Source organism: Stegodyphus dumicola, chromosome 2 (assembly GCF_044657685.1).
Source record: "Stegodyphus dumicola isolate Sdum_Otavi_A_Nest chromosome 2, ASM4465768v1".
Taxonomy (NCBI): Eukaryota; Metazoa; Arthropoda; class Arachnida; order Araneae; family Eresidae; genus Stegodyphus; species Stegodyphus dumicola.
In genome coordinates, this window is record NC_140769.1 from 210,129,787 (window position 1) to 210,145,467 (window position 15,681).

Here is a 15,681-nt window from a genome sequence, read left to right on the forward strand (position 1 = left end):
CGATGGGCAGGCGTTAGAGGTACACACCGTACAGGGCGTCGTGCAAACAGACCACCACCCTGCAGTCTTCTTGCCACGGTAAAACGCGATATCTGTCGTCCAGTCGCCTGCGTCGTGTGTCTAGCGATTTCTCCCGCTGTCTGCCGCCTGTTTCTTCTGGCCTGTAAGGCAATATACCGGTCATCTGCAGGTGTGGTTCCTCGTGAACGACCACTACTAAACCCCCGGATAGCTGTTCCTGTAGTTTTAAATTGTCTCCAAAGTCGTGAAACGATGCTGTGAGCAATTCCGATCTCTGCAGCCACACTTGTCACACGGCGGCCTTCCTCCAACTTCCCAATGACCTCGGGTAAAAGCATCCAGATGTCATCTAACAGATTGATTATTCGCCATTTCTCGCCGAGGCAGCAACTCAGTGTGATTTTAACTGCTATACGGTGTGCAATCTCTTTGCCAGAAATACTGATCTTTCACCGAGAACATGCTTTATACAACTCAGACACTCCCCCATTATGTCTACCTGCATATCTGCGCAAGTGCTACCGTAGATCACCTTACTTAATCTCGGGATTGGTCTTTCTGTCCGCTCTGCCTCTTCGTTCAGCTGATATGCTAATTTTTCGACTTCGTCCTTAATTTTTGCACACCAGTGTATTTCACGTGCTATACACAGGATAAGGTACAACCCAGAAACCTGGAAATGATGTGTGTCTTTGTACCCTTCTAAAGGAGTATGGATTGAAAACAGCCTAGGCCTTCCCCGTAGCACACTGTAAATCACACTTCACCCAATAGGATTACTCCTCTGCCAGCCAACAGAAGTTCAACAAGCTCCCGCCTACCACCTGACTACTGAACCATTCAGCCTTGAATACTCGAGGAGAGGGGGAAGAAAAAAGAAGAAAAGGGCTTTTTCTTCTCTCTCCGCCCCCGATTGCCTCTGCTGCTCACACTCCAACTAGCTCTAGGTTTTAACTTCAAAACTCATCATCTTATATTTGCTGCAAACTCTGCCATTACTACTGATTATAATGTCACAATTGCTTTCATTTCATTTCACTGCCATAACTGCTCTTCGAATTTTTATTTTTACGAACTTCAGCAACATTATTTCTTTAACATTCGTAAAAGTATTAACTTACTACACTGGGATAAGGCTATGCCCAGGAACCCACTACAACTGAACATTAGTTCATCGAGGAAGGGCATACTCTAAATGAAGCTGCAGATGTCCAAATAAAAAAGGAAAAGAAAACCTATTCACAATAAATTGTTTCAACAAAGGAAACGATTGTGTGATTTTAGATGACAGTCGGAGAGTATTAGTATCAAATATTTTATTTCATCATACCACCAACAAATATTTTCTTTTGTTTCAGAAGCCCATCAAAAACTTACATGACAGCAAATGCAAATCTAGTATAAATAACGTTTATGTTGCTAAAATAAATTCTGATTTCCAAAGATGGCCTGTTTCTCGCATTGTTGGTAAATCATGGTTGATGGGCATTAAGAATGGTCTTTCCTCTAATTCACTGGACACACACAAATTAGCAGCACGTTGGTGTTAATTCTTTTTAATTCTGTATTAAAATATACAACTTTAAACTTAGTTGACATATGCGGCATTTGAAGTGCAAATAATAAAAATTTTTCTTAAATACTATGCTTTGTTGCTTATCTTTTAGAAATTTAAAGACCTGGAATTCTGCAATTCTGAGTAAAAAATGAAAATAAAAAACAATTAACACCAACAAAAACTTGTGGTAACATGACAGACAAATTATTACAAATACTACAAAAGATCATGCCTTTTCATTTTATTTAACCATATGTTAAAGCAGTATTCTTTATTAGACCTGGAAAAGTTAGAAACAGGAATATATTTTACTACAAAAACTACACGACAATTTTGAAATTAGAAGCTTTTCTGTATGAATTCCACTCTAAAACAATGCAAGTGCAGTCTTGACGATAAGAAAGTCAAATTTATTGAAATTTAAATTTGTATTTCCATTTTAATTTTCATTTTCCTAAAAACATTTGTCAACTTTGCAGGATTTCATCTTCAAGTATATATGTACAGACATTTAAGGTTCTGATGTATTAACATCTCGTGGAAATACACCTATCCCTCAATTTATACAGTACTTACCTGTTTTACATGATTTCAGTTTTACACAGTTTAAAAATTAACAGATTTCAAAAACTTAGTAAAATAGTATTTGCTGCATAAATGCAAATACATACATTTGAAGTCATTTTTTAATCTCATTTCTTTGGTAACACTGGTGGCAACAACAAGGATGGGGATTCTCCGTGTTAGTGGAATCTCAATAGTATGTATATGTATTTATATTTAATTTTACAGTAAAATTTTAAATTATATGGTTCACGCGAACTAATGCAGTATCAGTATTTTAGCAGCAAGGATTACATCATTTTTATCTACATATCTGAATGTTTACTAGCAAGTTTTCAACATTTATAGTTTTTGTGGCATTTTTTATAATTTATGTAAATTTTTTAAAGTATTATAATGCCAAAACGATTTTTAAAAAAAAATCAAAAATGAAATTAGAAGCAAAAATTAAAATATTAGATCATCTATGTAATAGAGAAGGAGTAACAAATGTTGCTAAATTTTACTCCATGAATGAAGCCACAATAAGGACAATTAAAAAAAAAAAATGAAGACTCTACTAGAAAAAGAATTATATATGGGTAGAAGACGAAAATTTAAAATGGATTCCAATTGATACTGATGCTATTAGAAACAAGGCTTTAAAAATTTATAAAGCACTTAAGAATCGGTCACTATCGACTTTGTCAGATGAAAAAAAGGTATCTTTTTCCACAAGTCATGGTTGGTTTGAGAGATTTAATAATATTTAAACAAAGGCATTCTTTACATAATCTAAGATTGAAAGGAGAAAGTGCATCTGCTGATTCGAATGTAACAACAATATCCAGCAAAATTTGCTGAAATCATTTGCCACGATCTCCTACATTTCTGATCAGATCTTCAATGCTGACGTGTCTACGTTGTTCTGAAAAAAAAAAAAAAAAAAAAAAAAAAAAAAAAAAAAAAATACAGTCAAAAGTCGTTAATCCGGACTCGTCGGGACTTCGGCGATTCCGGATTATCGATTTTTCTGGATTATAGATCATCAGTTTAAATCTCGTAAGATGGCATGCAGAAATTCTAAAATTAAAAATATGAAACCGTAATTTATGAAATAAAGAACAATTATGATCTAAAGGATATCAAAATTTACAAAAAAAAAAGCTTAATATTTATTTGTTTACTTTATTAAACATTTCTTTCAATGTAAGTTGTTTAAGTTGCTTCATTTTATGTGATACTAATACTTTCTCTTTAATTCTATAAACAGACATAATTTCTTTTCAGTTAAAGAGTTCTGCTGTTCAAGTCCCGTTAATTGCTGTGCCGAGAATACCGACTAACTGGTCAATGGAAATTTTTTCGTTTTCACTAACCTCTCTGTCACATTCTTCATGTCTTTATCCATTTTTTTCAGCAATTTCACTTTTTGTTTGTTGGACATTGAAACATACTTTCGTTTTGTAGATCCTTTGGAAGTTCCAGCATCGGAAATTCTATTTGACATAATCGAAAGTTCAAGTTTACTTTTATAAAATTGCTCTTACAGTCTGCAAAAAATAATAAGCGGGATCCTGTTCGAAGATTAAGGAACAACGCAATCATTAACATTAACTGAAATAGATAATTAGATAATTTTAGCCTACACCGTCCGTTATACATTAAACGCGCAGGCGAAAACGTATTCTGCGCTTGCTCACACGCATATGCGCAGTAGTCAAGTTCTTACGCGCTCGCGTAAAACGCCTGTGAGCATGTGCTAACGCGGCACATGCGCAGAAAGTTTTTAGCTTTGAGGTCCGGATTATAGATCATTCCGGATTATAGGTGTCCGAATTAACGACTTTTGACTGTACCTTGCAAATCAACTAGTGGTCATAAGGTAGTGAAAAGTCATACAATTTTTTTCTGTTGCAATGCTTCAGGCAATTATATAATGAAACCATTGGTTATTAACAAATCAAAAACACCATGTTCATTTAAAGGAACAAATAAAAATAACCTTCCCTTTTATTGGATGCCTAACAGGAAAGCACGGGTCACTGCTGAATTCAATGAATGATTTCTTACCATGTTTGTCCCAGATATCAAAAATTATTTAGGTAAAAAAGGATTGCCTTTTAAGACTCTTCTTTTAATAGATAATGCACCTGGTCATCTTCAAAATTTACAACACAAAAAAGTAGAAATAGTCTTTTTGCCCAAAAAATACAACTTCTTTATTACAGCCATTGAATCAAGTAATATTTTCTGGCTTTTACAACATTGTGTATATCAAACAAACCTTTAGGTATATTTTAGAAAAAATGGAGAATAATGAATCTTACTCTTATGGATGCTTGGAAGAAATTTACAATCTTAGATTGTGTTGGACTGTCATATACTCAGATTAAACAATCAATGCTCAACGCATGCTGGAAAGCAATACGCTGGATGTTGCTAAAGATGAGAATGATAGATTACCATTAGAGTGTGAATATTCTCAGATCACTAAATTGGCTCAAACTGTAGTAGGAGAAGGTTTTGAGGATTTAGCTCAAGCATATATTAAAGGAATAATGGTTGATGAAGAACTAAATGAGGATGAGTTAGTTAACATGATTCATGAAACAAATAAACATGATGAAGACCAATCTGAACCAGCTGCATTCACAGCTAAAGTCATCAGTGTAGGACTTGAATTGGGAAGAAAATTAGGTAATCATTTTTTACAATATGACACAAATGTCGAATGAAATCTCCGATTCCAAGGGGAGCTTAGTAAGTGTTTAAATCTATATACGGATGTTTAAAAAGATTTAGGGGGACAAAAAAACAACAGGCAATTGTTAATTATGGATTTCATCATGAAGTCTAGTCGATGTGAGATCTCCCCTAATTTATCATCTATTGAAGCAGAATTGTATCACGAATACTCAAGTGATGAAAGAGACATCATACCAATCAAGAAGAAAAAACTAATAATTCATGAAAGTGATGTCAGTCCAAAATCAACTCTAAATATGAGAATATTTGTAGAAATTTCCTGTTCTTTCAATTCGAGCCACAATTTTTCATAAATGCTACATACTTTCATTACATTATCAGGTTGCATACTTCTGATGTCTGTGTAATTTATTTAATTGATGATGTAATTTATTTAATTGATAACTAAATATACTCGATTATGTTTTCACAAGGCTTGCTAATGTTTTTTTTAAATAACACGAAAATAATCATGCAATGCAATAAAAATAGAGCATCACTTTCCTGCCTCAGAATATACTACTAATAACAGGTTGTTTAAAGAGCAAAATATACAAAATTTAAATTAAATAATTATTTCCTTTTACTCAGTTGAATATACATTTAATTCATAAACATGTATATGCAGATAAAATTAGCTATGTCAATAAAGTTCTGCAAAGAATAATGAACGTGATCCTATTAGTTAAGTGTTGCAACTTTATTTCATATGAAATATTTTCTATATAGTCATTCCTTAAAAGTAGTCTCTGAATAATTAAACCAATTAAATTTGTTTCTAAATGTACTTGGGTTAATTGATAAAAGCAAGGCTTTTTTTTAAATGGCAAGCTGATTTTTAATTGATTTCATACTTAGATACATCATTATACATACATTAATAAAATAAATAAAATTCTAATTATGTTAGGGCAGTTTCCATTTTGCTGGTGTTTACTAAAGAAAATTTTACAGATAGCATTTTTAACAAAAACGCTGTTTATGATCATTTAAGATTTAAAAATAAATAAATAAATAAATAAAGAGAGAGAGAGATTATTTTGTAAGTATTCATCAAGAATATTTCTTCCAATTTATGTTTTCGAAGAAACGCCTTTATTACACCAAAGTAAAAAAAAATTATCCCTCTACCAAAACTTAAATCTGTATCGATTAAAAAAGAACAGTAATGCGTATTTAATAAGAACACAGGAATAAATTGTATTAAAACTCAAATCTATTTGTAAATTGTTCTTCTCTAAACTTATGCTTTGAACCTGAAATATTTTGAATGAAATAGTGCTTTTTTATTTATTTTAAGACTTGATCTATTTTAAATTTACCTAAAATACCTAAAATAATTATTTTAGCTTTTCAAGAGTTTCTTTTACATTGCTGAATTTGATGAAGGTGTACAAACGGTGCCAAATTCTTGGTTTTGGGCTGATTTGGATAAATGACATATGTAATATGAAAAAATGAATCAAACTGAACAAAATGATTGCATCACATCAAGCCCCAGATTATTGAGAACTTTGGCAATTTCACCGGGGTCTCTAAATTTTTGCATCGACAAGTATGATATTTTCTATAATTATGTGTTCTTGTTGCTCATTTTTCTCACTGTATAATTTAGAAAGCTGAATAGAACATGGAAAATGCTGTTATGAATGACATCAGTACCAAAATATTTTTAAAATATAGTAACATCTCCATTTTTAGTACTTTTATCCATAAATTATTAGTACGAGTTGGTAGTTTGGTTTTTGAATCTTAACATTATTTTAATTACCAGACTAGTTGTTTAAAAATAGGAATGCATGTATTAAAAAATTCAAAAATTAACAATCATATCAAGATATAATATATATTTGCTTTAACATTTAACTGCATTTTTTTTATACAAATTTGATGCTCTCAAAATCTATTCGGTCACCTTAATTTTGCAGTGGAAAAATAATGAAATAGTATAATCCTACAATTCGAAACCATAAAAATTCTATTTGATTTATTTATTGAATAAATTGTTGCAAAATATCTGAAATTTGCAGAATTTTATAAAATAATGTAGCCATGACTGTTAATTTAATTTTACATCAAATATTTCGATAATTATACATGAGCAAATAAATGCTGCTAGAACATTTAGATGTTTAATCTAACATTAAACGATTATTTAATTCATTCTTTTTGCTTTATGTTAAATTATTGTTTATGAGTGATAACGGAAATTTAAAATTTTCAGTGAAAAAGGCATAGAAAAGTTAAAGTTGGCTATGAAGTTTTCAGACATCGAAAAGTGCAGAATTTGGTGCGGAAACAAAAAAAAAAAAAAAAAAAAAAAAAAAAAAAAAAAAAAACCAGCGATTTAAATTCTCCGATTCTTCAGATGAGTAAAAAAAGTAAACAAGTAAAAAACAGTAAAAAAGTAGTACTATAGTAAAAAAGCTAGCAGAGCTGTGCTTGCCATTGCTACCAGAGTGCACACAAGGAAAATATTTTCAACCAGAATTTTCTGCATCTGTTTTAGCTAGTCCTCACTGCAAATCTGAGGACTAATACTCCAAAAGCAGGCTCATCAGAAAGACCCAATAAAGGTTTCGTACTGTTGCATTCCTGTACAGGTTCATGCAATTTGGAGTGATTAACGATGACACTTAATAAACACACAATGTATTTGCCAGTATTATTCAGGACATCTCCAAAAACATGTTTACAGTCGTCCAAAAACTGCGACAAGCACATTGAAACAATCAGCAACAGAGCCTTTAGGCTGTAACAGTGAAGACAGCTTCACAGCAAAGTGCTAGAGTACAGCTCCCGACTAGGTTCAGTCTTCTCAGAACTCGACGTACTGTCGAGATTCTCGACGCTACAACTCGCGATGCACTCCACAATAAGCACTAGAATACAGCTTCTGACTCAGTTCAATCGTTCTTGGAGCTCAACACACTCCAAGATAAGACTCGATGATGCACTAACTCGCGATACATTAAGAGACTCTCTCTACGCACTCCCCAATCAACTCAATACTAGACTGAAAATCAACTCGATAGACTCGAGATACTACTGCTATTCCGCATACAGGCAGGGTTTATATAGCTTTTAGCATGCATTCGAGAACATTCTAAGTCAAACCAGTAAGAACTCGTTCTAAATGGTTCTCCATCCGTCTACGGCATATTGCCAATTTCGCTGAAAGATGTTGCCAAATGGGTGATTTCTCGCCAAATCTAGCAAATCCTAAACCTGCTTTGTGGGAAATCTATCTTACCGCAGCTGGAAATTTTTTAACAGTAACTTTCTGAATTTGCCAATAGTCAATTTTTTAAAAGTGTTCTGTTTTCAGGTTTTTAGAATAATTATGTAATAAAGACACAATAACACGCCGAATAAATACTAATTCAGAAGTCAAACAACAAAAATCAGCGTTATATTTACAAAATTTTCACAGTGACTGTTTACTGTGAAAATTTTGTAAATATAACGCTGATTTTTGTTGTTTGACTTCTGAATTAAATATGTAATACCCTGACCTTTTCTCTTCCGCAGAACTTCAACATCTAATCTTAAAAAATTTAAATTCTTTATCAAGTAGATTACAAATATTGCAAGAAAAGGTGGAGTTGCTGAAAACTCCTAACTGTGCAATCAACCGAAAAATTCAGAATTAAATATATTCCAATTAAAAACTGAATTAGAACTTCAATTTTTAGAGAGAATGTTTCTCAACAACATAGCTCCTGTGGTATTGTAAAATAATATTTTACATTAATCCTAATAGTTTTTTTTTTTTTTATTTTATTTTGTTTACTTTTTGCACACATTTTCATTTTATAAAGTAATTTCTGTTACGTTTTTGCTTAAATGAAATTTTCTATTTCAGTATTATCTTATTTTCTTTATATAAAAACTAACTGCATAAAATGTACTAAAATACAAATATGGAACTCAAAGCAATGAAAACGTTATGATTTTATAAATAAGTTTCCATTACATTTGCATTTTATTTTGAGGAAAGTTAGATTTCTTGAGTGTTCTGTGAAGTTGAAATAATTTTCTTAAATGATAGAATAAGAAATCTTGTTGGTTATGCATTTATAGATTAAAGTCAATTTTTATTTATATATTTATTTATTTAGGTCAATGAATTGAAACATATTAATGTTAAAGGAGACTAACGTAAACATATTAATAGTAATCGTAACAAATATTTTGAAGTGATGTCGGACACGCTAGCCGAAGAGTACAGTTGGGTAAGTGAAAAAAAAAGGGGGGCATTTAAATCCCTGAAGTTATCATAGGTTATTTTACATAAGTCAACATTTATAAATATATTTTTATGTACATCATCATTTACAAAATATCTTGATAACTTACATTACGTATAATATGAAATCTGCCAAATTAAGTCACACCCAGCACCCGTAGCTCTCAGCCTGAGTCAAATCTTAATTATTCAAAAAATCGAATAAAATAAGACCAGACTTCCATGAATAGTGCATAGTGCTACTAAATGCATATGTGACCATCCCAGAAGAAATAAAACAGGTAGATATTAGCATCTGGAAAGATATCCCAATGCATGAAGGAAGAGTAATATATTTAGTGTATGAACCTGTTATGTCAAGAAGACTTTAAATGAATTAGAAAACAACATAAAATAGCAGTTTTATCTGATCGCAAATGTTTAAAATGTTATTTAAAATGTCTAACTTTTTTTAATTCTTAAAATGATGTTTAATCCTCATTTGTTCTGCTATTTAATTTTTATGATGTATTGTTACTTAGTTTGTTATCTATCCATTTGTCAGTAATTGAGCTGAATTAAGTAAAGCTTTGTTCTTTTACATTATATTTTACCGCTCGATCAGGCCGACTGCCGTACCAAAGCACTCGGGTTCGAATCTCGAAAAAGGTTCGGGGGTTGTAAATGCATAGTGTCTGTGCATCATGGGGGCACCCAAAATATGCTGCAAGCCGAAAAGTTCTTTCAAGAAGCTGATCGTAGGGAAAGAGAACTTGAAAATCCTTGGACTCGTCCTCTGTGTGATAGTTGCATCGCAAAAATGTTATGGTTTTTAATTAATTGACTTTCTGTTTAAATATGCAGTAATTATAATTAAAAATTCACAAGTAAATTTTCCATTTAATGTATTTTTTAGAGATAGTGCAAACTCATCTCCCTGCAACAATTGAAAAGAAAGGTGCTACTATAACAGTTAATCTCAAAAAGGTTGGTGGGTGGTAAATGTATAGTGTCTGTGCAGCATGGGGGCACCCAAAATATGCTGCAACAAAGTTGCTACTACACTCATGTCCATAAATTAAAGATAATTCGGAGTCACGCGGAAATCGAACTCTAAAATATACTAAAATATCACCTGTAATATCACTACACACATCTTCAAGAATCATACGCAAATTTTAGGAAGTAACCAGATGACACCGATGGTACTTCACAATGACGAGAATGTAAGAAAGTGATATATAACGAATACAGGCAAAGAAGTAAAATTGTTTGCAGGCACTTTATAAGCATTTCAGTGCAATAACCAAATAGTTCACAGGGGCTTTATAAGCATTTCAGTGCAATAACCGACAAAGGACGCATTTGGATGATTTTTTACGTGGTAGAATTATCGGCCGTCTGGAATGTGGGCGTACCCAACTGGAAGTATCAGACAAACTTGGAATTGCCCAGAGTGTCATCTCCAGGCTTTGGCAACGATTCCCAGATGATGGTAATGTGAGTAGACGTTACAGCACAGGTCGCCCCAGAGTTACAGCGCCGAATAAGGACCGGTATTTGGCAGTTACTGCCAAAACAAACAGGTGGAGCACAGCCTGAGACCTGCCTCGTCAGCTCTCTTCAGCCACTGGTACGGCAATTTCAAGGCAGACCGTGTACAGACGCTTAGGGCAGATTGGTTTATATGTTCGTAGACCTGTCAGATGCGTTCCACTTACTGCAACTCACTGTCGCCTGCGGTTAGCCTGGAGTAGAGAGCATGCACTGTGGACACCGCAACAGTGGGCTTGTGTGATGTTTTCCGACGAGTCCAGGTTTAGCTTGCAGTCTGATTCTCGCCGGACTTTCATATGGAGAGCTCCAGGTATTTGTTACCACCAAGAAAGCATCATTGAACGACACCGTTACGGTGGTGTAGGAGTGCTCGTTTGGGGTGGAATTATTCTGGGTTCCAGAACTGACCTTCATGTTCAAATTGGAATCATGACAAGCCATATCTATCGGGACGTCATTCTGGAACAACATGTACATTTGTTTCGGGGTGCCATGGGCACACAATTTGTTTATGGATGACAACGCCAGTCCTCACCGTGCAAATATCGTAAGCGAATGCCTTCAATCAGAGGATATCACCCGTACAGACTGGCCAGCATTCTCACCAGACTTGAACCAGTAGAACACGTGTGGGACATGCTTGGCCGACGAGTTGCAGCCCGTCAACCTCCTTCTACATGTCTACCGGAACTTCGGAGTGCATTGCTTTTTGAGTGATGTAATATCCCCCAAGATCAGATCGATAATTTGATACTCAGATGCCTAGGCGTTGTACGGACTGTATTGCATCGTCTGGGAGACATACAATGTATTAACAATCAAACCAACCATGTAATATTGGTTTTTTGTAAATAAGTTTTTTTTTTTTTTTTTTTTTTGGTAATTTGCTCCAGGGAGAAAAAAAATCGCTAATTTTTTTAATAATATCAAACATATAGCATCTGTTTTTGCTCTTTACCTTTTGTTTAATAAATAAGCTTTACAAATAAGTCAAATTTGTTTTGCTTCTAACTTTTCCTTTGCCTGATTTTGCATTATCCTTAATTTATGGACATGAGTGTATAACAGCGAGTACTTTTGTGTACAGAAGCTGTATTGAAAGCTTAGAATCTAAAATTTTAAGTTTGTATTTGTTTTTACTGAATTGTAAGTATTATAAATTCATATGTTTGGAAGCGTCCGAGTTTCAAAAATAATAAAAGTATAAATGATAAATAATAAAGCTTCAAAATAGTAAATCAAACAATCATCAAAATGTTTAGTACCTATTTAAAAATTTGGAGCTTTCTTTCAATTTTAAAGTAATTTAAAATTTAATAAATAGCTTTAAAACTCTTGCCAGTCACTGCTCATCTCAATGCATATAATAGCATTATAATTTTTTATAATAATAATGCATATTTTGTTTAATTTCATGAGGCTGAAGGAGACATTGTAAACTTATATTATGAATACGAGTCATATTTTGTAAAATTCGATGAAAGGCCATTCGAAAAACATGTATACATTGACAGAATTGCCGATATAAATAAAATATGTTATTAACAATATTAACTTCTTATTAATTAAGAAAAGGCTGCATTAAATATATTAAAAGGATCTTTTAAAATTTTTGCAGGAAATGAATTTAAGTTTCTCTTAAGTGAATGGATATTTTTATATCTTTATTACCGTATTTGCAGGCGCATAAGGCACATCCCCCTTTTTTTATACACATTTCATTATAATGAATTTACAGTATTTTAAATATAAATACAAAGTAATACTTTATACCCACAATTCATCTGGGGAAGAGCTTTTAATTTTCTTCATCAAAACCTAAACACTCATCACCATAGCTAAATGAAAAGTCACTTGAAACCTCTCCTAAATCAGCATTCGAGTCCTCATACAACAGATTGTCCTCTGTACCATCCAGTGTATTAATAATGCCACACTTCATACATGATTTAACCTCTGCCTCTGTTTTCACAGCATCCCAAGATGCTTTGACCCATTCACAAACTTTCCAAATGTTAGGCCTTCCCCTTCTTCTTGATGGTGTAACCTCAAAATTTGAAGCCTGCATCCAGCTTGCATGCTTTGTTACAGCAATTTCAACATTGTTTTTGAACCATAATTTGCCAACAAACTTAAGAAACACCAAACAGTTGAAATTTCCCACACTTAAAAGTCGTTCGCAAAAATTGCAGTTTTCATGCCAGATGCACATTTACTAAGCTCTCCGTAACTGTAATATTCCCACACATCGCAAGAAAACAAGAAAAAAATCACATAACTCCAAAAAAAGAGGAAATTTCCAGAAATTAATGCAATCAAAAACTGAGTATCGACATACAAGATGCACCTCCTTTTTTTCCCGACTTATTTTCAAAGAAAAAAAGTGCGTCTTATACACTAGAAAATTTGCTATTTAAAACTTTCTTACATTTATTGGAAAACAAATTGTTTTATATGCTTAATTTCATTCACATAACTATGCTCACTGTAGTTATTGGCTATACTAAATATTTGAATGAAGAAATGTAAGTTTTATTTGCACAAAAACTATTAGCATATGTTTTATAGCAATACACGCAAGTACATAAAAGTGATACACAAAAACTATGAGCATATAGTTTTATAGCAATTTATGAGAGCAAAGTTTTACATAAAAATGTAAATTAATCATAAACGCATCTGTTATATAATTTCAATACAATGAGATATAACAATAATCACTGAGGAAATCTGATATGATTGTGATGACTATATTCAATAATTAAAAAATTCCAAAGATTCCAGTAAGATTTTAATAACTGGAAGAGTAACTTCTTACTGGATCAATAAAACGCTTTTCTGCTGTTATCAGTTTTACTGGAGGAGATGTCTGAAATACTGCTATTGCGTCATTATACTGATTAAACTAATGTAACACTGTGCGACACCCACACAGATCTTTAAAGCAGCAATTCTCAACAGGTGGTACACAAGATAAAAAGTAGGTGGTAGGCAAAGAAACAAAGTTCAAAAATTCTATGAAGAAAAAAAAGAACAATTGTTAGAAAATTCCTGTGATTGCACTTCCACTGAAGATTTCATAAATAACAACTTTTGGCTACACCGAAAAAAAGAATTTAAAGGCATTTCAAATAAAGCTAAATTTTTATTGCCTTTTCGCACAACCTATTTGTGTGAACAAGGATTTTCTTCCATGTTTTATTTGAAAAATAAATACAGACTAAAATTAAAAGTGGATCACACTTAAAGCTAAGTGAAATAAGGCCAGACAAAGAAATTGATCTCTCTTAAACAGGCCCAAATTTTACACTAAATTTAAGTATATAACTTAAATTTTGATAATTAAAATGGTAACCAATTCTTAATTAATATTTTTTATGTGTGCCTATTTAATACAGATAGCCAATAGCTTGTGCAAATGGCAAAACATTTATTTTTTCTATTTATATTGAGAAACTGAATAAGTATTATAAAATGTACAATAATTATACTGGTTGTACTAAGGTTTTTAAATTTTTGTTTAGATGGTATGTGTTAGTCAAAAGGTTGAGAACCGCTGCTTTAAAGCAATTAAATTTATGTCACTTTGTGAAGTTATACAAAAGTCGCAGTGTGACATTAACATCATTATCGCAGCATGACTTTACTACCATACTCAAAGACAAAGAAGCAACAATAACAAAAAAAAAAGAAGCCAAGAGAAAAAATTGGTATCTTACCTCTCAGCCTCCACATCCACAGGGCTTGTTTGCTCACATCCTCTTCTTGGGCGCTTCGCATTCCTATAATAAACAAAAATAGGTACAATTTTATTACCGAGACCATAATAAACCACAGTGACAGTACATGCATAAAAGCACCAAACTTGGCACACACATCCATTTAAATCATAAACTGACATCACATAAATTTAGATACTTCTAAATGCAAGTGAATTATGACTGCACATAAATTTAGATAGCTCTAAATTTTAATTTACCACTGAAATACTGGTATACTTTTTAAACTTTTTAAAAGTGCATCGAATCTATCTATTTAGAAATTGCCAGAGATGAAAAATTTGCAATAAAATTTTGACAAAGAAAAGGCATCATTCATGATTGTGTGTGATTATGACAAAGCCTCAAGGGCTATCTGCCTGTGCCTTTGTGGAGCACTTTCTAAGGGAAACTGGCTTGTATACACGTTACACATGGGGAAAACCACGAAAACGCCCAGCCCGTTCCTGGGATTCGAACCTCGGACCGACTACCAGCGTTCGGCGACTCCACCGCTCGGCCGCTGGTGGGCCTCATTCGTGATAGAAAATTAGGCTTAAACTATAGTCCAAGAACCATGAAATGAAACCATTTCATCGATAACTCAACAACTAAATGGCACCTTTAATCTTCTAGGTGTATCTACAGATTATTTCGTATTGAAAGATGGCTTTCCAAATCACGACACGCAGAATATTCTTGTCAGATTTTGATAAATACGAAATGGTTTCGAATGAATGCGGCAACTGGCAGTAGGGAAATAGCAATCAATAGAGAAAGATGTTACAGCGCGAGGTTCATAAATAAAAACCTCGTATCCAGCCACACTATCTGCCGACCTGTAGGCGATTTTCGTGCCGAAACCGAAAAATACTAAGAAGCCTTCGACCGAAAGCTTTGTGTATGCAAAAAGTTTGTGAAACAAAATTTCTTCTATAAAATAAAATGCAATTTGCACTGAACCCATGAATTACTTTTAAAGAAATTAATATCACCTAATTTACAAATAATTTCTTTTAGCATGGAATAAATACTTAAATAGGTATCTTACAATTACATGAAATAACGTAATCTTTAAAGGCATTGATGTATACAATATAAATATTTGCTTGTTATTTTATGAAATAACAGTGTCTGGGAAGCCCACTCAAATATCCTGTAGAATTTTAACAAATTATTTTATAGGATACAAATATGCATCTGTTTTTTTTATGAAATATGTGAAATTCATGCAAATAAAATTAAGGATTATGAAATTTATTTTAATA

The 15,681-nt window shown here is 32.8% G+C and overlaps 1 protein-coding gene and 1 long non-coding RNA gene across 18 annotated transcripts in view; one reads left to right on the forward strand and one right to left on the reverse strand.

Annotated features, from left to right (window-relative positions):
• Window positions 1–15,681, reverse strand: part of LOC146998813 (uncharacterized) — a 940,238-nt gene that overhangs the window by 231,573 nt on the left and 692,984 nt on the right. For 3 of the 15 annotated variants that reach the window (XM_085811704.1, XM_085811700.1, XM_085811694.1), the window contains one exon: window positions 14,375–14,437. The exons of the other annotated variants lie outside the window; for them this stretch is intronic. In XM_085811704.1, the coding sequence (XP_085667830.1) occupies window positions 14,375–14,437 (63 nt within the window). The remainder of the gene's footprint in view (window positions 1–14,374; window positions 14,438–15,681) is intronic. 15 annotated transcript variants of the gene reach the window in all.
• Window positions 1–15,681, forward strand: part of LOC146998814 (uncharacterized) — an 82,090-nt gene that overhangs the window by 16,776 nt on the left and 49,633 nt on the right. The window contains exon 3 of one of the 3 annotated variants that reach the window (XR_015039735.1): window positions 6,220–7,283. The exons of the other annotated variants lie outside the window; for them this stretch is intronic. This is a non-coding gene — a long non-coding RNA (uncharacterized LOC146998814). Of the gene's footprint in view, window positions 1–6,219; window positions 7,284–15,681 lie in introns of those variants that run through there. 3 annotated transcript variants of the gene reach the window in all.